Here is a 22,001-nt window from a genome sequence, read left to right as displayed (position 1 = left end):
TAAAAAATTTATCTGTGTTCTAAGCTACTAAATTAAATTCAAGTGCACGCGTAGAAACCCTAATTCAAATTTGATTTTAGGAAAAATAAATGTTGTTATCATTTTTTTCTCAAGACATGAGTGCCTGTTAATGGTACCCTAGCTACTTTTGAATTGTTCATGGTTGATCTAGCTATACATGATAATCTTTACAAGAGGGAACGACAGGGACAGCAATAGATCGAGTTAAGAGAACTGTAGTTTTGAAATCTTAAATTCTCCTATGGTTGAGTTTACACACGTATGCAAAGCAATATCGAGACATGAGTGCGCACACTTTCTTGGATGTGGATAAGTGTCATACATAATTAGATTGGCTACATTGCGATTAATTACACTTTTTGATATGCTGATATTATTGTTGATATTGTTGGTATGTCTTTAGTCTTACAATTATTAATATGTAAGCAAAATGGTTGGAGATGTGTCGTAGATAAATTTAACTGTACTTTTAACCGCATTGCAAACAAGAAATAGACTATAATTTATAAATGAATAAATTAATTTATATTTTTCCATACCTTATATAGACTTAGTTTGGCTTATATATATTAATTTGTTTGTGATGTCTATCTCCGCACAGGTTTAATCAGATCTAAATTGGGAAAGAAAGCTTAAGAAAATTTAAATTAACGTGAAGTGAAATTTAAAATGGAATTGGGATTGTAATCTAGTGACTTTCAGTTTCATGATCAGCTCATCGTCATCACCATATGATAAAAAATGCTTCTTTATATATGTTTTCTTTACGTCAATCGAAACAGATGGCACGTCAACATTATGTTTTCTTTGCCACTTTACGTCAATCAAATTAAAGATTTTTCAGTGTAACGGATATACAAGGTAGTACATCATAGTATTATACAAATGATGAAATATGTATGTTAGAAATTAATAATTTAAAAAATAAAATTTTTCACCACTCATATAAATATACGTGGTATACCACTCGTGTTCCGATTACAACAAAAAATTTCAAATGGACTACTTACGAAAGAAAGAGGTTAAATGCATGGACGCATACTCTGATTGAATGGGGACTCCCAAAGTGGAGGAATGCTTGAGAAGGTATTTCAGTGTCCGATTTAGAGAATTTTTTTTGGTCAACTGAGATTCTCATTAAAATCATAAATAAGGCAAAAGAAATTAACAATAGGACAATGCAACATTACACAGCAGGCTCCCTCACAAGTCCTGCAACACACTGAAGCATCACTAACCTAGCTACAAGGGCACTAAAAGAAAGGTAGGTAGAGATAAAGCTCTGCCTAACCTTAATTTTCATTCCTCGATGGACATGGCGGCCCGTCCCTTGACAAAACCAAAACCAGAGAGGGAGGAGGCTGCGAGGCCCACTGTTGACGGCACACCCTCTCGATTTACAAAATTTAATGATTATAATTAAAACCGTTTATATTATATCTGCGAAAAATTGATGAGCACTAAAGAGTCCAAGAAACCCAGTGGTTTAATAGGCCTTCCGATGAAACTAATGGTAGCAATTCTAATTCCAATGAAAATCAGCCTTCCGATGCTTCAAATATTGATAGGAGAGAGAAGTTTACTGAGAAAGAAGTCTTTATTAATCATGCGGAGGTAATTTGGCAAGAGAGAAGATCCAGATGATTTAGAGCCACCAAGATCCATGGCGAGAATCAGACCTGAAGAAACCTAGCGAACCCCATTTCAGAAAACCTCCCGGAAACGATTGTTGTTGTGGGTTTTGGCGATTTTCTCTAAGATTTTGTTGTGGGTTTCTTGATTTTCCCGGAAACGATTGCTGTTCATGGGATTTTTTTGATGATTTTGTGCACATCACCAGCAGAAGAAGAAGAATGGCCGATAAGGTTCGAAGCTGGAAGCGTAAAGATCTGGAAGCTCTTCGCATTTTAGAAGATTTTCAAGTGCTCGGACTTCAGAGTAAACACCAAAAGCTAGCAGCGTGAATGGCCTCTTTGTCTATGGAGTATGGACGGCGGCGGAGAGCTTCAGTTCTTGGAGGTGGTGAAGGCGTCGGTGGTGAAATCTCCAAACCAGAACAATCAACCCAACATTCGTAACAATCGCGATCCCAAGCTCGCGGAAGCACCAAAAATCTAATGGAAAATTGGAAAGACACTAAGCTAGAAACAGATGAAAAATAATGAGAAATGGAACCACAAGGATCAATGACAGTGAGTCTGATGACTCTGATACCATGTTAACTACATTACAAAGATGAAGAATTAGTACAAAGGAAGAGGAAGATGATTGAGAGAAACAAGAGAGATTGCATGATTGATTGGAGAAAATGTATATATTCGAACTCAAGGAAACGATAGCTATACAATCCCTTATATAGTCATATAATTTAATTACAATAATACTCTCTAACTATATTTCTGTTATATAAGTTATTACACTCCCTCTCATCGTCGTCAATTGAGGAGCCTGTTGGTGGTCCCAAATGGACTCTCCGGCGCCTCTTTTGTTTTGCCATCGTTCGGGGACTTCTTCGTGAACATCTTGAAGCTGAGAAAAGATTTTGTCCGACATTATAAACTTAATGAAATCAAATCTTTCTCTGCTTGAATATGGGCATGCATCTTTCCCTCCAGTCACGAGAAATGGTTGCTCATGTTTGTGTAATTGCACATGTAAAGAAACATGCAATGGGCGATAGTTTTGTTTGGTGGATTGGATATATTCACTTCTTTTCGTAGACGACGTAGTTTGTGGTTCGTGTTCGAGCGATATTTTAATATAATTTATATTACGAGAGAAATTCGAGTGCGAAATGAGTTTTAATCTAAGTGCATACAACCTATTTTATATTAACTTTAAAATGATAATTACCATTGAACTAAATTACTAGATAGTTAATAACGACTATGTATATTTTAAACTATTTTAATCTACAGAGGGAGACTTAAAACAAGTGCAAAAAAAGAGATTTTTTAACAAAACGTTAACCGACGTAAAAATCCCTCACATGCACATAAGCGCATCTTCAGCCGAACGACGTCGTTGAGACTGTTGAGTTCATGTAATATTCTCCCTTGGGATCCGATTTTATCGAAATTATGATCAGTTCGCAAGTCTCACCGCAGAAGCCCAAAGTCAGCAAAAGTGCTTTTAAACTGTAAAAACTTGGACAGTGAGTCAATAACGAACTCTCTCCTCCTCCTCCAAAGCTTCAAACTTTCAGCTCGTCTCCGTGGAGTTGAAATCTCCAGTCCAGCTCAAGATCTAGGGGTTCCGTTTCAGTCATGGAGGAGAAGGTAGTCGCTGTAATCATGGTGGGCGGGCCCACCAAAGGTACTACTCTTCGTACAATTCCTAATCAAAGAATTTGTTGCGTTTAATTTTCTGATTTTTGTTGCGTTTAATTTTCTGGGCAGGCACTAGATTCCGGCCTCTTTCATTCAACACTCCGAAACCGCTTTTCCCATTGGCCGGGCAGGCCATGGTGCACCACCCCATTTCAGCTTGTAAAAAGGTTGGCTTTTGGCTTCTAGCTTTTAGCTTTTGGATTTTGGCTTTTCAATCTTTAACCAAAGTCCCATTAAAGAATTTGGATTTGAATTCAATTGCAAGAATTGAATGCTTGATTTTATGTTACAGATACGCAATTTAGCTCAAATCTATTTGGTTGGATTCTATGAAGAGAAAGAATTCGCACTGTATGTGTCTTCCATTTCCAATGAGCTCAAAGTGCCAGTGAGGTACTTGAGAGAGGACAAGCCTCACGGTTCCGCCGGCGGACTTTATTACTACAGAGATATCATCATGGAAGACAGCCCGGTTCGAACTCTATGCTCAGTGCTCGTTTGTCTCCATTTTCCACTGTTATGTGTGTACTAAGATTTGCTTAACAATGTTGTGTTTGTGTCTGTGGAACAGTCTCATATCTTTTTGCTGAATTGTGATGTTTGCTGCAGTTTTCCACTTGTAGACATGCTTGGTGAGTTTTATTTTCCATGTTCGTGTATGTTAACGAAAAGTTTATTGCTTGGATTTATAAATAAGACTTCGAGAAAGTAATTGTTTTTGTTGCTTCTTCTTGTTGTTTGTTGTTGCAGAGGCTCATAAAAGATACAAGGGAATAGGTACAATGTTAGTAATTAAGGTTAGTTTGTTGACAGACGGCTAGAATTGTTGAATATGTTGCAACTCTGCTCCATATAGCTGATGCTCTTCTTCTTTGTTTTTCGTCATGCTATTCTTTGTTTCTTTGGTTCATATGTAGGTTTCTGCGGAATCTGCGAACCAGTTTGGGGAGTTGGTTGCTGATCCTGCCACCAAAGAACTATTGCATTATACTGAGAAGCCAGAGACTTTTGTACGTACATGATGCAGTTAATGTTCAGAAATTGTTTATTTAGTTGGTGCTTGATGATCTCAATTCTTCGTTTTATTTGCTTGTTCCCGGCCACATTTGGTAAGGGTTATCTATTTTCTTAATGTAGGTGAGCGATTTGATCAACTGTGGTGTGTATGTATTTACTCCAGATATTTTTACTGCCATTCAAGAAGTCTCCAATCACCGAGAAGGCAGAGGTTGGTTTTTTGTTTTTACTGGCATTATAGTTGTGGATTGGTTTGCACATGGGATCAAATTCTGGTTCTAAAGTTATTATATTACTTCATTTGTAATTATTGATAACAAATTTTGCCTCAACACGTATTGCTTTTCCTATTTCCTTTTATCCCTATGAAGTAAATATGCATGAATTTCACAGTGAATGAATCATTTATTTTATTGTTAGGCGAGATACTAACTTGATGTAAACGAGACATTTTGATAGATGTTAGTACTTTAGTATACCAACAAACCTTGGATGTAAGGGAACTCCATAGAATATTCAAAACCATGTCATGGAGCTTGGATCATGATGCAAATGAATAGGCATGCAGCATTCATCAACGTTTGTCCATATCTTAATAATGAACTTATAGCTTCTTCGGGGAGTCTGAATTTGTATTTGACAATTGCAGCTAATTTGCGTCGTGTTTCCAGCTTTGAAGCCCTCCAGTCTGCAACAAGGTTTGCATCTTTCTCCTGGTTGCTTACTTTTACTTTGAATAATGAATTTATAGCTATTTTCATTTAATTCCCTGGTTTCACCCTGAGAAATGCTTACCGCTTGTCCGGATCATATCCATTGTGAATACCTATTTATAAGTTAAGATCTTTCGTGTTAGTACTAGAAGAAGGAACTTTTGTTTGAAATCCCCTGGAATGTCATCTCTTGTGGCACGAAGGCGATATAACGTGCGTTTACAAATAGAGTTGTTATTGGTTTAAACTTTAAATTCAGAGTGTGACACTTTTAATGTTGATATACACTCCTTTCAACAGGACTCTTCCCACAGATTTTGTTAGATTGGACCAAGATATTTTGTCACCTCTTGCTGGAAAGAATAAACTGTATACATATGAGACCATGGATTTTTGGGAACAGATCAAGACTCCAGGGTAGCGTAAATTTTCCTAATAGCTTCATTTATTTTTTCTTTTTCCTTAAACGTTTCTTATCATTTGCCTTATACTAATCTTTGTTTGCTGTTACAGAATGTCTTTGAAATGTTCGGGTTTGTATCTTTCTCAATTCCGAATTAACTCCGAACATCATTTAGCTAGTGGAGATGGTACCAAGAATGCTAGAATTGTTGGTGATGTTTATGTTCATCCATCGGCAAAAGTACATCCAACTTCTAAGGTAGTTCCACTTCCATATCATCATCTACTATTTTGTTCTATCCTTGTTCACAGTTGCGTGTATGTATTGTACATAAATATTGGATGAAGTAGGATAGTGAATATATTGGAGGCAGCAGCACAATCATTACTTAGAGCTTCCTTCTTCCACATTTCCTTCTAACTCGTGAGTTACTTTTGCGCACAGATTGGTCCCGATGTGTCTCTTTCAGCAAATGTTCGTGTAGGTGCAGGAGTAAGGCTTATAAATTGCATTATCTTGGACGATGTGGAAATCAAGGTATTGAAGTTGGTATATTGATGGATAAACAAGAACTTTTGTGTATTGGGGATGCTTTTGTGAATTTATCCGAACTCTTCAATTTTCTGTGTCATGACAGGAAAATGCAATTGTTATAAATGCTATTGTTGGATGGAAGTCGTGTATTGGAAAATGGTCGCGTGTCCAGGTAAATGCTGTTGTTGGATGTAGTTGCATGATTAGTGAATGAAACTAGTAACATACTGTTCTGTTAAGTTATAGATTTCTCTGAACTTGTGCGGATTGCTCCTCATTCTTGTTACTAACTAAAAACTTAACCGACTGGTTTAGGCTGACGGAGACTACAACGCGAAGCTTGGAATTACCATCCTTGGTATGCATGCCTGGTTTCTCCTTCCTTTCTTCTATGAATTTATTGCTGTTGATGTGCAAGGAAAATTTTCAATTCAGTTGACCAATTTGAAGAGCCCTCATTTTTTCTTCTTTTGGCAGGAGAAGAGGTGACAGTTGAAGACGAAGTTGTGGTGATCAACAGCATCGTTCTCCCAAATAAGACTCTTAACGTTAGCGTACAGGAGGAAATCATTTTATAATCTCCAAGAGAGAGCTTGCTTCCTGGTTTTTGGTTGCTGCTCGTGTTCATGCTGGTATGTTTTGTTTAATTATTTTGGTTAACCAGTGTATTGTATAATTGAGCTACAAGAACAGATGGGCAACATTTTTATTCGGCAACTTAAAGGCGACAATTTTGTAATGCATTTGTATCAGATATCTAAAAGTTAATTTTTATGAAGTAATTGTTTCCGAATATGTTCGTGCCAATTGGATTCGAGTTCAATTCTGGGTTTAGGGTTTCTAAATCGAAATTTCTATTGAAATTCTGTCTAATTTTACCCATGTGTAAAGGTTAAAATTTCCGAGGCTTGTTTGGTTCTTAAATCAGGCTTGATACGAGCATGTTACCCGTACAAGTAATATGCATGTTGGTTCGAATCAGAGGAAATTTGGATTGCCAAGAAGCCAGAGGAGTTATCAGTACAGCCACCCCCAAGATCTTTCGCCCCCTTAGCCGCTCCCTTACCATGTGATCTGCATATTGAAAGTTTAAGGTTCACCAACCTCTCGAAGATTCTAGGTTTGCCGGAATCTTGCAGAGACAGAACTGGGACTCTTCATATAGTCGGAAGGGCAGATCAGGTGCACTAGGTTTGCTGATGAGGCTGTGAATCTCTCTTACATGCTCAAGGACCTTGCAGTATTGAATGCAAGAGCTACTTAAATCTTTTACACGAGGACACGGATATGCTTGGATATACTGAGCAATTCGAAGATATTGCTCAAGACAGGCACATTCTTATGTCTCCAATGGAAATGCAGGCTTACAAGTTGGAATTGCGGCCGCAGAAATGAACGTACTTGAAACAGATTTTCTTACTGTATTTTCATGGTTGTTTTTTCAACAGGGTTCATAGCTAAACGCAATGATGTGTCCTTATCTCTCCCGTGGAAATGCAGGCTTACAAGTTCAAGTTAGGACCACACGGGCTAAGGTACTAGCGACCGATTTCATTACTGCATTCTCATGGAAGCTTCTTCAATGGGAACCATATATCTGTTGCCAAGTCAGGGCAAAGACGATTCGTACGAGTAGCGATACAGTCAAAGCAACCATCCCTGGTTTCCCTTGCGAGCAAGTCGACTGATAGACTTTCCCTTGGGATTCGCTTTGTTGTAAAACTGCTGCTAACAATTATGCATGAGATTAGTATTTGTGCTGCTAACGATTGATAGACTAGTATTTGTGTGTTCAAAATGATATTGAGGCTAAGGACTCGTTTGGAAGTGTTTAAAAGCCTAAAACTCTTTTAGAGAAAATGCTTTTGGGTTTTAAAAGCACTTGAAGTGATTCTTGCATGTAACACTAGTCTCTTGCAAGAAGCACTAGTGTTGTGTACAAGAACTACATCTTTACTTGTATATTAACCAGACACTGGTTTCAAAAATATTTTCACGAAATGCTCTTTCACCAATTTGAAAAGCACTTTCAAACGATCTAATGGTGATGTTTGGACTTTGTATTTTGATTGTGATCTATAACTACATGCTGATTAATTTTTAATTTGCATACGTTAAACCAATTTCTTGTCCAAGTACATTCGTCCAAGAGATTCTTAGGTTTGATCACCCGTGCCATGTCACTTCCAAAGAGTAACTTATGTGGTTCAAGCGCCATGTGGTGCAGGCTGTTCGGTCTAGACATAGCTGGCAAGCAGGGTCGGAATGCAGCTGGGGGCCTTGGGTGAGACTTTGTGTGTGGAAGGATGAAGCCGTCCAGAAGTCCAAACCCTAGAATTTCTTTTGCCCAAAACACAAACAAGAGAGATCGCGTGAGACCCGAATACAAGGAGCTCATCTTTTTCTGTATGTTGGAGAAATTTTTCATTGTGACTGAAACACGGATGGTATACCACCTGTTTTTATGTAAGTAGTGAAAATTTTCATTTTTTAAGTTATAAACTTTTTTTCTATATATATTCCATCATTTGTATAATGACACATGATGTACCACCTCGTATACTGTCACTGAAAAATCTCTACTATATCTTGAACCTCTTGTAATCACAAGAAAATCATGCGGCAAACATATATTGGACGAGTTATTCTTTCTTTAAATATGTGGCAAAAATCTATTGGACCAGTGGTGCAATTAACACTTTGGCAAGAAAGTTCCTCTCCTTGAATAGTCCGGTGACGTGGCAAACATCTATTGGTGGGTCGATTATTTTCACAGGGGTAAGGAGAGATTTTTCAGTGTGACTGGCACAAAAGGTGAGGTGGTATATCATGTGTCATTATACAAATAGTAGGATATGTGTATTAAAAAGTTAACAACTTAAAATAATAAAATTTCTCACCACTTACTTAAAAACACATGGTGTAGCATTTGTATTCTCGTCACCATAAAAAATTTCTTCCGTATAAGACCAACTGGGCTAACAGGTCAAAGCCCACGCGCTCTGAGCTGCTGAAGCCTGAAATTTAGCAGCTCTCTCGCACACAGACGACTAGCGCTTTCTCCAAGCGGAGAAATTTTGGTTCTCCGATCAGAGACCTCCACCGCGTCGTCTCTCTCTTCCTCTCAGAGGTCAGCCGCTCCTCCGCCGTTATCCTTATTTATATTCCAATGAGAAATCAATTCAATTCTCTGACACGATATTTTCAGATCTATCACTCTTCATTTCTAGATCCTCCCTCACGGAGCTTCTGAAGTCACTATTTCTGGAATTAATTTTTTTTTTTTCCTGCAATTAACCTTAATTTGCCATTGATTTTGGATATTTAATTATATTGAATAATTTTTTATGAATTTGAATTTATTTATTTCAATATCTTGTTGTTTGTTGCAGTGATTTGGGAATTTAGGTGTAGAACAAGACTTGAATTTTGATAAGCAAAACATTGTAATCCAGAGGAAGCAATAAAGGAGACAAATTCAGGAAATTGAGGGAAAGGTGATTTGGGAACATGGCCGATCACCACCACCACCACCAGCACAGGCCTCACCGCCTCTCACTCCCCCAACGTCCCACCACCCCCACCACCTTCTCCACCACTACAACCACCGCGTTCTCCACCACACCCACCACCGCCACATCTAGACAGTACCCTGTTTACCCTTTCTCGTCGACCCCGATTGCAACTCCGTCCAAATACCGCCTCTCATCCCTCAACCCCAAACCGTTCAACCCCAACAGCAGCAAGTCCTCCCTCTCCTTCCTCTTTCTTCTCCTCCTCTCCCTCCGCTCCCTCTATTCCCTCCTCCCTTTCCTCCGTTCCTCCCCTTCTTTCTCTCTCTTCCCCTTCTCCTTCCTCGTCTCTCTCCTCTCCTTCCTCCTCACCCTCTCCTCCTCCCTCCTCACCTCCTCCTCCTCTTCCAAAGACCCTTTTCACCAAAAGCAAAACCAACCCATCTTCTCGCTCACCTTGATCACACAGTCCCAGCACAGAATCTTGGTTGCCAAATCGATTCTTCTTGCCGTGGTCTTCCTCCTCCGGTTTCAGGCGCTTCGTTATTGCGGCACCGCCGCCATGATCCTGGCAGAATTGTCCGGCAACGTGGCGGCCCGGTTCTTGGCGGATGGCCAGGATTCGAGTGTCGGCGGCGATCGAAATCGGTCCTCCAAGGTCCGTGGGTTTCTCGCTCTGTTTTCTGGGTTATTTTTGTTATCTATGAGTTGGGATCGGATTGACTGCTTCCCATTTTCTGCTAAATTGGTTGAAAGTTTGGGACTTTCACTGTTTCCAAGAGTCAATTGTGTGAGAATTGGGCCAATGATGCTTCCATTTCTCGCTGGATTTTTGGGTTGCTACGAACGGGTATCGATGAATTGGGGAACAATTAGGCAATTGGGTCGAAAACGGGTTCGTGTAATTTCGCTGTTTTTTACAACTGTTGTGCTGTTCATTCCTGCTGTTGTGAGTATTTTCATGTTTGAAGCTGAGGGAGATGGAGTTTCAATGGGAACTTTAATTTGGCCTCTGGCAAACACCGTTGTTTTCGGGGTGCTTCTGAGTGAAAGTTTTAGTGATGACAAGTCATTGAGTTCAAACGATTTCCGAAGAGAGTATATGGTAACATTTCTGTGTACTCTTGTGTTGGAGTTGTTCTATTTTCCTGAATTATCACTTTGGGGACTGTTGCTATGTGGTTTGTTACTGTATGTTGCTGTTAGGGAATTGGATCCTTACTATTTGAAATATCTTGAACTGGGGATGGAGTCTTCAGAATCATTTACTACCGCCATTATGAAGCCGATTAAGCACATTTTGAGTGAGAGGAAGTCACGCAAGATTGCGCTTTTCCTTATGATCAATACTGGGTACATGTTTGTGGAATTTGCTGCTGGGTTCATGAGCAATAGTCTGGGGCTGATATCTGATGCCTGTCACATGTTGTTTGATTGTGCTGCTCTTGCAATTGGGCTATATGCTTCGTATATTTCTCGCTTGCCTGCAAACAATCAGTATAATTATGGGCGTGGGAGATTTGAGGTTCTTTCGGGATATACTAATGCTGTTTTCCTGGTGTTGGTTGGATTGTTGATAGTTTTGGAGTCGTTTGAGAGGATTTTGGACCCTCAGGAGATATCGACTAGCAGTTTATTAGTTGTTTCGATCGGGGGGCTTCTTGTTAATGTGGTTGGTTTAATCTTCTTTCACGAGGAGCATCATCATGCTCATGGTGGATCAGGATCATGCTCCCACTCCCACCATCACCCGCATTCGCATGACTCTCTTGGGCATAATCATGAAGGTCATGGAAAGCATGAGGAATGTATACCTATTTTCAGTGAAGACCAAGAAAAATCATGTTCTGGCCATCATGACCATCATCATGAACACCAACATGACAGTTATGTCAGTTCTAAAGATCACAATTGCGGAAGCAAAGAGTGCCATGATCACCAACATGATCAGCATGACCACCATGGCCATAGTAAGCATGACAGCCACGTTCATAACCACCACCATCATCATGATGGCCATTGTCACGACCATGACCAACATGATCATGCCCGCCAACATCATCACCATGACCATGCCCACCAGCACGAACATGATGACCATGCCCACCAGCACAAACACCATGACCACGCCCACCAGCACGAACACCATGACCACGCCCACACTCATGGAAGCTTACCCCATCAAGTGGCGGAATCTCACATTCAAGAACCAGGTTTCCATAGCCATAAACAGCCAATTGATGGAGAAAAATCAGCTAAGCATCAACATCGCCACATTGACCATAACATGGAAGGAATATTTTTGCACGTTTTGGCTGACACCTTGGGAAGTGTCGGAGTTGTGATATCTACCCTCTTGATTAAGTACAAGGGATGGCTGGTTGCTGATCCTGCCTGCTCGATATTCATTTCTGTCTTGATTATATCTTCGGTTATCCCATTACTTAGAAACTCGGCAGAAATCTTGCTCCAAAGAATTCCCAGAGCACACGAGCAGGATTTGAGAAAAGCTCTTATCGAGGTTAGGAAGATAAGGGGGGTTTCTGGCATTCGGAACTGGCACATATGGAGTTTCACAAACAGCGACGTAGTGGGGACTCTCCATCTCCATGTCTCAACAGAAATCGACAAGGCTGCTGCAAAGGCAAAGGTCTCACACGTACTACACGAAGCTGGAGTCAAGGACTTAACATTGCAGTTGGAATGCGTTGGATCATAGCATTGTAACGTTCGACAACTTTCATCCCTCGACAGAATTGACAGTGACATTGTAGCCCATTTGTTGCGGACTTGATGCGATCAAGGAGCCTGTTGGTAGTTCCAGATGGATTCTCCAGCGCCCCTTTTGCCATCGTTCGGGGACTTCTTCGTGTGCATCTTGAAGCTGAGAAAAGATTTTGTCCGACATTATAAAGTTTATTTTGCCAAATCTATCTCTGCTTGAATATATGGGCATGCATGTAATTGTGTTTGAACATGTAAAGAAACATGCAAATGGCGGTAGTTTTTTGTTGGGTAGATTGGATATGTACACTTCTTTTTGCAGGCAATATAATTTATATTACAAGGGAAATTGGAGGGTGCGACTAGAGTTGCACTATGTTCTCGCCAATTTGGAACGAAATTATCACTATATTCAGTTGACCAATTCGTAGAGCCCTCTTGTTTAAAAATGAAGATAACTAGAGCCCTCTTGTTTAAAAATGAAGATAACTAGTGGCAGATCACGGTTATCCATTCATTTTCAAAGGTTGGGAAGACGCTTAACGTTAGCGCATAGGAGGAAATCATATTTACGAAGGAATTGTTTTCCGAATATGTTCGTGCCAATTGCATTCGAGTTCAATTATTTCATTAGGGTTTAGGGTTTCTAAATCAGGCTTTATATGATCATGTTTCTCTTGCAAGTAATGTGCATGTTGGTTCGAATCCGAGGAAATTTGGACCAAAAAAATTGGAATTTTTTATTTGGCGTGTGGAATGTCTATGTTTCTATTAGAATTACATTGAAATTTTATGAGGAAATTCAGAGTGCTTTTTTTTTAAATTATTTGTGAGTGAGCAACTCGCATGTGCTGCTTTGTTTTATCGGTCAATCCACGTGCTTTCAAAAATGTGCTTCTATCTTTTTTGACCCAAGAAACGCTAATTTTTTTTTTTTTTGGAAAAATAAAGAGGAGAGAGAAGATTCTATTTTAATTCTAAATGACATCTCACTTTTGGTCTGACTGAGCCGTTGAGAGTCTTTAATCCAAAAGTCTAAAACTTGTATCTAAAATTGCCAAGAAAATGCAAGGCTTTAAAAGACACTAGTCGGGCAATAGAAATTAATTTTATTTAAATTATTATATAATATGTAAAATGTTGTCAATTTATACTTAAAAAAATACGTAATTGTATTGGAATAGAATGAAATAAATTATAAAGTATTAGAACATATTGAAAACATAAAAACAATTTATTGAACAAATAAAATATAAAATGAAAAATTATTTATTTTCTATCTAAAAGAGGGTTGCGACTTAAGCAAGCGTTTAGACGGGCTCCTAGGCATGTTTAAGCATTATTTCTTAATTTCAAACACCTAAAAATTAATTGAGACGGTAACCAACTATCTAACGTCTAGATAAAGGCCTAACTAGTGCTACACGGGGATTTTAGAATGAGAAAAATGTAGTGGCATGACTTTGTCTCCTTTATACTTTCCTAGTACCCAATTTTCTCCGATTATAATATGGCATGAAAGATCAAAAAGTCAATAGCGTGGAAAAGAAAGAATGAGGATCCTTTTTGGTTTCTTTTGTAAGAAATCCGAAAATTCTTCAATCACATATGTTCATTGTATATTGCACAGTAAGAAATTATTGTAAATCCTTTTATTTAAAATTAAATATAAACAATACTTAACGAAAATCAACTGCACAATATACAATGAACGGATAAAAATTAATTGAAACGGTAATCAACTGTCTAACGTCTAGATAAAGGCCTATGCAGTCCTAAGTGGGAATTTTAGAACAAGATAGTGCCATGACTTGTCTCCTTTATACTTTTATACTACCCAATTTTCTCCTATTATAATTATAGCGTGGAAAAGAAAGAGCTGAGTATTCTCTTCGGATTCTCTTTGTGAGAATTCTAGAAATTCTTCAATTACATCTATTCATTTTATATCGTACTGTCAGAAATCATTATAAATCTTTTTATTTAAATTAAATATAAATAATATTTAACGAAAATTAAATAAAAGATAAACGAATGTAATTAGAGAATTCTAGAATTCTTACCGAAAGAATCAGAAGAGGATCGTCGTTCGAAAACAAAAGTCCCATAATATAACGGATCCGATCGGTAATTTGGTATTCATCACTCGACTAAACAAAGACTGCAAGTACAACAACTGCAACACTGAAAACTCTCGGCCTAGGGTCCCACCCACCATCAGCAAGCAACCGACTGACTGCAGAGTCCGTCTCCTCCTCCTCCCTTCCTCCCTTCGATCTCATTTCCACCAAAACAAAACAAACGGGAATGGCTTTCTCGTCGTACATTGGCAGCACCCGCCGCGGCGGCTGGGCCAACTCCCTCCTCCCTTCCTCCTCCGCTTCCAACCCCAAATCCAAGCTCACCAGAAAGCCCCGCAGGCGATTACCCCTCCGCGACTTCATCTTCGCAAACTTCTTCGTTATCGGCATCTCGATCTCCCTCTTCTTCTTCCTCATTGTCTTCCTCCGCTACGGCGTCCCCACACCCCTCTCCTCCCACTTCAAATCCAAATCCCCCGCCCGCTTCTCCAAGCCCCGAGAGCCCGTTTCCCGCAAGACAGTCTCGGCCGCCGATTCGGGCGCCGACGCCGATGCGGGGGCCACCGTCGACCTCACCACCAAGGACCTGTACGACAAGATTGACTTCTCGGATGTGGGCGGCGGGCCGTGGAAGCAGGGGTGGCGGGTGAGCTACAAAGGGGACGAGTGGGACTCTGAGAAATTGAAGGTGATCGTGGTGCCCCATTCGCATAACGATCCCGGCTGGAAGCTCACGGTGGAAGAGTACTACGATGTGCAATCCAGACATATTCTCGACACCATTGTCGATACGCTTTCGAAGGTGAGCACAAGATTCAAACTTTCAATTGGGTTTTGCTTTGAGCTTAATTTTGCTCATTTGGTGTTAAATTTTCTTGTTTTATATGATTAGTGCATTGAGTTCGTATAATCCAGTTAATATATCTGCTAAATGCTAATACTTTTTCTTGGATTGATTGTTTTAATTATAGAAGAACTTGCATTTTGTGTTATAGCAGTAATTGCAGCTGAGAAAAAATGTAGATTTTGTATAATCTTTGGTTTTGCTTTTCTGCTTTCGAGACTTTCCAAGTTTATGTGAGATTAAGTTTGGTGGATTTTTCTTGGATGTGTAGGATTCTCGGCGCAAGTTTATATGGGAAGAGATGTCTTATCTGGAAAGATGGTGGAGAGACGCCTCTGATCACAAAAGGGAGTCATTCACCAATTTGGTGAAAAATGGTCAGCTCGAAATTGTTGGAGGTGGCTGGGTAATGAACGATGAGGTAATATTCATATTCGTAGGCTTTTGTTTAACCGCATGTTTGTTTTTACTTGATCATCGACTAGTATTATATGATATTTGGTTCTTGTCACCACCCCATTGCATCTAGGTACAAGTCTCTTTTCTTGTTCCGGTGGTCAGAGTATTACCATATGCTTAGATTACTCCTAGTACATGACGTCATTTTGTAATTAATGCGTTTGTGTTGTTGAAGCTTAATACATTGGTTCTTCTTCTTGATGCAGGCTAATTCACATTATTATGCCATAATTGAGCAGGTACATTTATTTTCATTTTTAATATTGTTCTTTTTTTATGATTTTATGCGTCTCTTTTGCTGCCGAGTTGCTGATTTTATCTTTGGGCAATGGATGTGTCAGATGACAGAAGGAAATATGTGGTTGAATGAAACTGTTGGGGTTATTCCTAAAAATGCTTGGGCGATAGATCCATTTGGATACTCACCTACCATGGCATATCTTCTCCGTCGCATGGGTTTCGAAAATATGCTTATTCAGAGGACCCATTATGAGCTGAAGAAGGAACTTGCACTGCATAAAAATTTGGAGTATATATGGCGTCAGAGCTGGGATGTGGATGAAACTACCGATATTTTTGTCCACATGATGCCCTTTTATTCTTATGATATTCCACATACTTGTGGGCCAGAGCCTGCTATTTGTTGTCAGTTTGACTTTGCTCGAATGCGTGGCTTTGATTATGAACTCTGTCCGTGGGGAGACGATCCAGTAGAGACCAACCAGGGAAATGTTCAGGAGCGGGCACTTATTCTACTAGATCAATATAAGAAGAAATCGACACTGTACAGGACAAATACACTTCTTATTCCTCTTGGAGATGATTTCCGCTACATAAGCATCAATGAAGCTGAAGCTCAGTTTAGGAACTACCAAATGTTGTTTGATTATATCAATTCTAATCCCAGTTTAAACACAGAGGCCAAGTTTGGAACTCTGGAAGATTACTTTTGGAACCTTCGTGAGGAGGCTGAAAGAATAAATCATTCACTTCCTGGTGAGATTGGTTCCTTTCAGGTTGGGGGTTTTCCTTCTTTGTCAGGTGACTTCTTCACTTATGCTGATAGGCAACAGGACTATTGGAGTGGCTATTATGTTTCCAGGCCTTTCTTCAAGGCTGTTGATCGAGTTCTCGAGCAGACAATTCGTACCACAGAGATGATGATTGCTTTCCTGCTTGGGTACTGCCAGAAACCACAATGTGAAAAGTTGCCCATGGGGTTCTCCTACAAGTTGGCTGCTGCTAGGAGGAACTTAGCTCTTTTCCAGCATCACGATGGAGTGACTGGTACTGCTAAAGATCATGTGGTCCTGGACTATGGGACTCGGATGCACACATCTTTGCAGGACTTGCAGATTTTCATGTCTAAAGCTATTGAAGTACTGCTCGGAATGCGCCATGAGAAAAATGAGAATAACCCGTCTCAGTTTGAGCCAGAACAGGTGAGATCTAAATATGATGTTCAGCCTGTTCATAGAGCAATCATGGCCCTTGAAGGAACTAGACGGTCGGTGGTGTTTTTTAATCCTTTGGAGCAGACAAGAGAAGAGGTTGTGATGGTTATTGTTAACCGTCCAGATGTTACTGTTCTAGACTCAAACTGGACATGTGTTCAAAGCCAAATATCCCCTGAGCTTCAGCATGATAAAAGCAAAACTTTTACTGGAAGGCACCGTGTCTACTGGCAGGCTTCTGTTCCTGCATTGGGGTTGCAAACATATTACATTGCTAATGGTTTTGTTGGATGTGAAAAGGCCAAACCAGCAAAACTAAAAATTTTCTCAAAGTCTGGTTCTTTATCTTGTCCCACTCCATATGCTTGCTCAAAACCAGACGCTGATGTGGCTGAAATCCAGAACAGGAACCAAATTCTCACCTTTGATGTGAAGCATGGCTTGCTGCAGAAAATAAGCTATAAGAATGGTTCGCAAAATGTTGCGGGTGAGGAAATAGCTATGTACTCTAGCTCGGGAAGTGGAGCCTACCTATTTAAACCCAAAGGTGATGCCCAGCCTATCATCGAAGAAGGTGGGCAGTTGGTGATCTCTGAGGGCCCTTTGGTGCTGGAAGTTTACTCTTATCCAAGGACTGCATGGGAGAAGAGCCCTATTTCTCATAGCACCCGTATCTACAATGGAGAGAATACTGTACAGGAATTTCTCATTGAGAAGGAGTATCATGTTGAGCTTCTCGGCCAGGAGTTTGATGACAAGGAGTTGATAGTTAGGTATAGAACAGATGTTGATAACAAAAGGATATTCTTTTCTGATTTAAATGGCTTTCAGATGAGCCGGAGAGAAACCTATGATAAAATCCCAGTTCAGGGCAATTATTACCCTATGCCCGCTCTTGCATTCATGCAGGGCTCCAATGGTCAGCGGTTTTCAGTCCATTCCCGGCAGTCGTTGGGTGTCGCAAGTCTTAAAAATGGATGGTTGGAGATTATGCTTGACCGTCGTTTGGTAAGAGATGATGGACGAGGTCTTGGACAAGGAGTGATGGACAACCGTGCTATGAATGTAATCTTCCACATCGTTGTGGAGTCTAACATTTCAGCCACATCAAACCCAGTTTCCAACCCATTGCCCTTGAACCCCTCTCTTCTTTCTCACCGTGTCAGTGCTCACCTGAACTATCCGTTGCATGCATTCATTGACAAGAAGCCAGAGGAGTTAACAGTGCAGCCACCCCCAAGATCTTTCTCCCCCTTAGCCGCTTCCTTACCATGTGATCTGCATATTGTAAGTTTTAAGGTTCCCCAACCACTAAAATACACTCAGCAACCTCTCGGAGATTCTAGGTTTGCGCTACTTTTACAGAGACAGAACTGGGACTCTTCATATTGTCGGAAGGGCAGATCAGGGTGCACTAGATTTGCTGATGAGACTGTGAATCTCTTTTACATGTTCAAAGACCTTGCGGTATTTAATGCAAGAGCTACTTCCTTAAATCTTTTACATGAGGACATGGATATGCTTGGGTATACTGATCAATTTGGAGATGTTGCTCAAGACGGACACGTTCTTATGTCTCCAATGGAAATACAGGCTTACAAGTTGGAATTGCGGCCGCACAAATGAATGTACTAGCAGCAGATTTTCTTACTATATTCTCATGGTTGCTTTTTCAGCAGTGTTCATGGCTAGACGCTATAATGCGTCCTTATCTCTCCCGTGGAAATGCAGGCTTACAAGTTCAAGTTACGACCACACGGATGAAGGTACTGCTGACTTGATTTCATTTCTCCATTCTCATGGATGCTTCTTCAATGGGGTTAGTAGCATATGACAATGGTTTCTCATATCCCACTATGAACATGATCAAAGTGGGAACCAGATATATGCTGCTACTTCAATACATGTTGCCAAGTCAGGGCAAAGACAATTCGTACAAGCAGCGACACAGTAAAAGCAACCATCCATGGTTGCCCTTGCGAGCAAGTCGATTGATAGACTTGCCCTTGGGATTCTTTTTGTTGTAAAGCTGCCGCTAACAATTATGTATGAGATTAGTATTTGTGTGTTCAAAATGATAGTGAGGTTAATGGTGATGTTTGGATTTTGCATGTAATGGTTCACATGATAGAGGGCTATTTTTGAAGTGACCAATTTTTAGTCCAAGTACTTCCATCCAAGAGATTCTTGGGTTTGATCACTCGTGCCATGTCACCTGTCCGTCCAAAGAGAACTTCTTTGGTTCAAGCGCCATGTAGAGCGGAATGTTTGGTGAACACATAGAGGGTGAGCAGGGTCGGAATGCAGCAGGTGGCTTTGGGTGAGATTTTGTGTGTGCAGGGACGTGGTCGTTCGGAAGGCCTAACCCTAGAATTTCTTTCGCCCAAGACACAAACAAGAGAGACCTCTTGTATTCAGGGTCTACTATAATATTAGCTTGCGTGAGACCCGAATGCAAGGCGCTCATTTTTCTGTGTCTTGAGCCTCTTGTAATCAAAAGAAAATCATGTGGTAAATATCTATGGAATTGGATCCTCTCCTAAGCTTGGCTTAGGAGCCTCCTGACCAACACACAACGATTATAATTATTGTAACTTTTATTGGACAATGCTCTCTTTAAAATATATGGCAAAAATCTATTGGACAGGCGATGCCACTTGCCAAGAGAGTTCCTCCCCTTGAATTGACAGGTGACGTGGCTAACATCTATTGGAGCGATGATTCTTCACATGATTCTTCGCACGCGCTCTGAGCTGCTGAAGTCCGAAATTTAGCGAATCTCTCTCCTCTCTTAGAACAATAAGCGCCTTCTCTCAACTGAAGAAATTTTGGTTCTCCGATCAGAGACCTCCGCCGCGTCCTCTCTCTCTCTTCTTCTCAGAGGTCAGTCGCTCCTCCGCCGTGGTCCTTGTTTATATTCTGATGTTAAATCAGTTCAATTTTCTGGCTCGATATTTGCAGATCTATCGCACTTTATTTCTAGATCTTCCCTTACGGAGCTTCTGAAATCACAATTTCTGGAATTAATTTACTTTTTGCTGCTATTAATCTTAAATAGCGATTGATTTTGGATTATAAGATATGAAAATTTAATCATGGGTTTTTACAGTGAATCATCTTTTTTAATGTGAATGTATTTATTTCAATATTTTGTTGTTTGTGAGATAAATTGCCTATAGAAATTATCTGAATTGCAATGATTTGGGAATTTAGTTACAGAATTTTAGACTTGAATTTTGATATGCAAAACATTGTAATCCAGAGGAAGCATAAAGGAGACAAGGTCAGGAAATTAAAGGGAAGGTGATTTGGGGAAATTTTTGGCACGAGAATATAAATCGGCAACGATGCCTGCCCAGAAGATCGAAACGGGTCACCAGGACACTGTCCACGATGTAGCCATGGATTACTATGGAAAGCGTCTAGCAACAGCTTCGTCTGATTCCACCATTAAGATAATTGGTGTCGGAAACGCTTCACAGCACCTTGCTACATTGTCAGCTCATAGAGGCCCTGTTTGGGAGGTAGCTTGGGCGCATCCCAAGTTCGGGTCGATTCTTGCTTCTTGTTCATATGATGGACAGGTGATCATTTGGAAGGAGGGTAATCCCAATGAGTGGCAACAGGCTCATGTTTTTACCGACCACAAGTCATCGGTAAATTCCATTGCTTGGGCACCTCATGAACTTGGTCTGAGCTTAGCCTGCGGTTCTTCTGATGGGAATATATCGGTTTTCACTGCCAGGGCCGATGGTGGTTGGGACACCACTAAGATAGATCAAGCCCACCCTGTTGGAGTAACCTCAGTTTCATGGGCGCCATCGATGGCTCCTGGTGCTCTAGTTGGATCTGGTCTGCTTGATCCAGTTCATAAGCTGGCATCCGGTGGGTGTGATAATACTGTGAAGGTGTGGAAGCTGTACAACGGGATCTGGAAGATGGACTGCTTCCCTGCCCTTCAAATGCACAGCGATTGGGTGAGAGATGTAGCATGGGCACCCAACTTGGGACTTCCAAAGTCCACAATCGCAAGTGCTTCACAGGACGGAACAGTGGTGATTTGGACTGTGGGCAAGGAAGGTGAGCAATGGGAGGGGAAGGTTTTGAAGGATTTTAATGCCCCGGTCTGGAGGGTGTCATGGTCACTAACCGGAAACTTGCTGGCTGTGGCTGATGGAAATAACAATGTAACATTGTGGAAAGAATCTGTCGACGGTGAGTGGCAACAAGTAAGCACAGTTGAGCCATAGGTTTTGTATTTCCTACTTTCAATTACTGTCTTTTAATATTATCATGAACTAGATTGCTAGCGTCTTAGAAAAGGTTTATCTTGGTTTGACTTTACTTTGCCTGTTAGGGGTTTATTGAATTGTTTTTGCTTATTGTGGGATGAAGATTCAGAATTTATATTGTAATCAGTTGGAGTTGGATCGTATGTGCTTTCCATCCTTATGTATCTGTTTCTGATTTATTTTTTACTGGTGAAATGTTCATAGTCATAAGTTGCACTTCTCGTTGGTTTTTCTTTTTTTTTTTAAGACCTTCGTACTAGTCGTTGGTTTTCACTTTGGCAGAAATGCTCAAAGTTGTGACCAAATTATGATATCTTTGCCTATGTTGTCGAAAACTCAATTCTTTTGCCCACCTGCATAGCAAGATTTTTGTTAGTCTGGGAGCTCAAAACGGAACAGTTGGTCATCGTTTACTGCCGCTGGCTGGAAATTGATGAAGCGGGGAGCGTTACCAAAACTGGTCGACTTTTGATTTCCTGTTTTGTTGAAGCTTAAAGGACCAAGATCACTCTACGAACGGGCCGTGTCTGCATGCCCGCGGAGCTCACATTTTGAATTCGAATTCCCGGGTTTTCTCTGAACCGAGATTTACAGGTAGTAAAGCAGAAATCTCGTTAG

The 22,001-nt window shown here is 40.4% G+C and overlaps 4 protein-coding genes across 4 annotated transcripts; all 4 read left to right on the top strand.

The window, feature by feature from the left end:
• The first annotated feature begins 3,117 nt into the window (after positions 1-3,117).
• Positions 3,118-6,795, top strand: LOC137707939 (uncharacterized). The gene is made up of 14 exons (XM_068446883.1): positions 3,118-3,336; positions 3,420-3,517; positions 3,643-3,822; positions 3,922-3,982; positions 4,101-4,147; positions 4,268-4,360; positions 4,488-4,578; positions 5,017-5,065; positions 5,381-5,497; positions 5,594-5,741; positions 5,928-6,020; positions 6,121-6,189; positions 6,333-6,375; positions 6,495-6,795. The coding sequence occupies exons 1-14, from the start codon at positions 3,288-3,290 to the stop codon at positions 6,593-6,595; spliced, it is 1,239 nt and encodes a 412-aa protein (XP_068302984.1). The 5' UTR covers positions 3,118-3,287; the 3' UTR covers positions 6,596-6,795.
• A 2,218-nt stretch (positions 6,796-9,013) lies between these two features.
• On the top strand, positions 9,014-12,632 carry LOC137707564 (uncharacterized). The gene is made up of 2 exons (XM_068446461.1): positions 9,014-9,147; positions 9,410-12,632. Exon 2 carries the CDS (start codon positions 9,528-9,530, stop codon positions 12,246-12,248), a length of 2,721 nt encoding a protein of 906 aa, XP_068302562.1. The 5' UTR covers positions 9,014-9,147; positions 9,410-9,527; the 3' UTR covers positions 12,249-12,632.
• A 1,782-nt stretch (positions 12,633-14,414) lies between these two features.
• Positions 14,415-19,214, top strand: LOC137749536 (alpha-mannosidase 2-like). Its single transcript, XM_068489645.1, has 4 exons — positions 14,415-15,136; positions 15,450-15,599; positions 15,844-15,876; positions 15,979-19,214. Exons 1-4 carry the CDS (start codon positions 14,561-14,563, stop codon positions 18,715-18,717), a joined length of 3,498 nt encoding a protein of 1,165 aa, XP_068345746.1. The 5' UTR covers positions 14,415-14,560; the 3' UTR covers positions 18,718-19,214.
• A 600-nt stretch (positions 19,215-19,814) lies between these two features.
• On the top strand, positions 19,815-21,602 carry LOC137749535 (protein transport protein SEC13 homolog B). The gene is made up of 2 exons (XM_068489644.1): positions 19,815-19,974; positions 20,354-21,602. The coding sequence occupies exon 2, from the start codon at positions 20,439-20,441 to the stop codon at positions 21,339-21,341; it is 903 nt and encodes a 300-aa protein (XP_068345745.1). The 5' UTR covers positions 19,815-19,974; positions 20,354-20,438; the 3' UTR covers positions 21,342-21,602.
• The last annotated feature ends 399 nt before the right edge of the window (positions 21,603-22,001 follow it).

The sequence above is a fragment of the Pyrus communis genome, chromosome 11 (assembly GCF_963583255.1).
Source record: "Pyrus communis chromosome 11, drPyrComm1.1, whole genome shotgun sequence".
NCBI classification, from domain to species: Eukaryota; Viridiplantae; Streptophyta; class Magnoliopsida; order Rosales; family Rosaceae; genus Pyrus; species Pyrus communis.
This window is presented reverse-complemented; position numbering and strand designations above follow the sequence as displayed.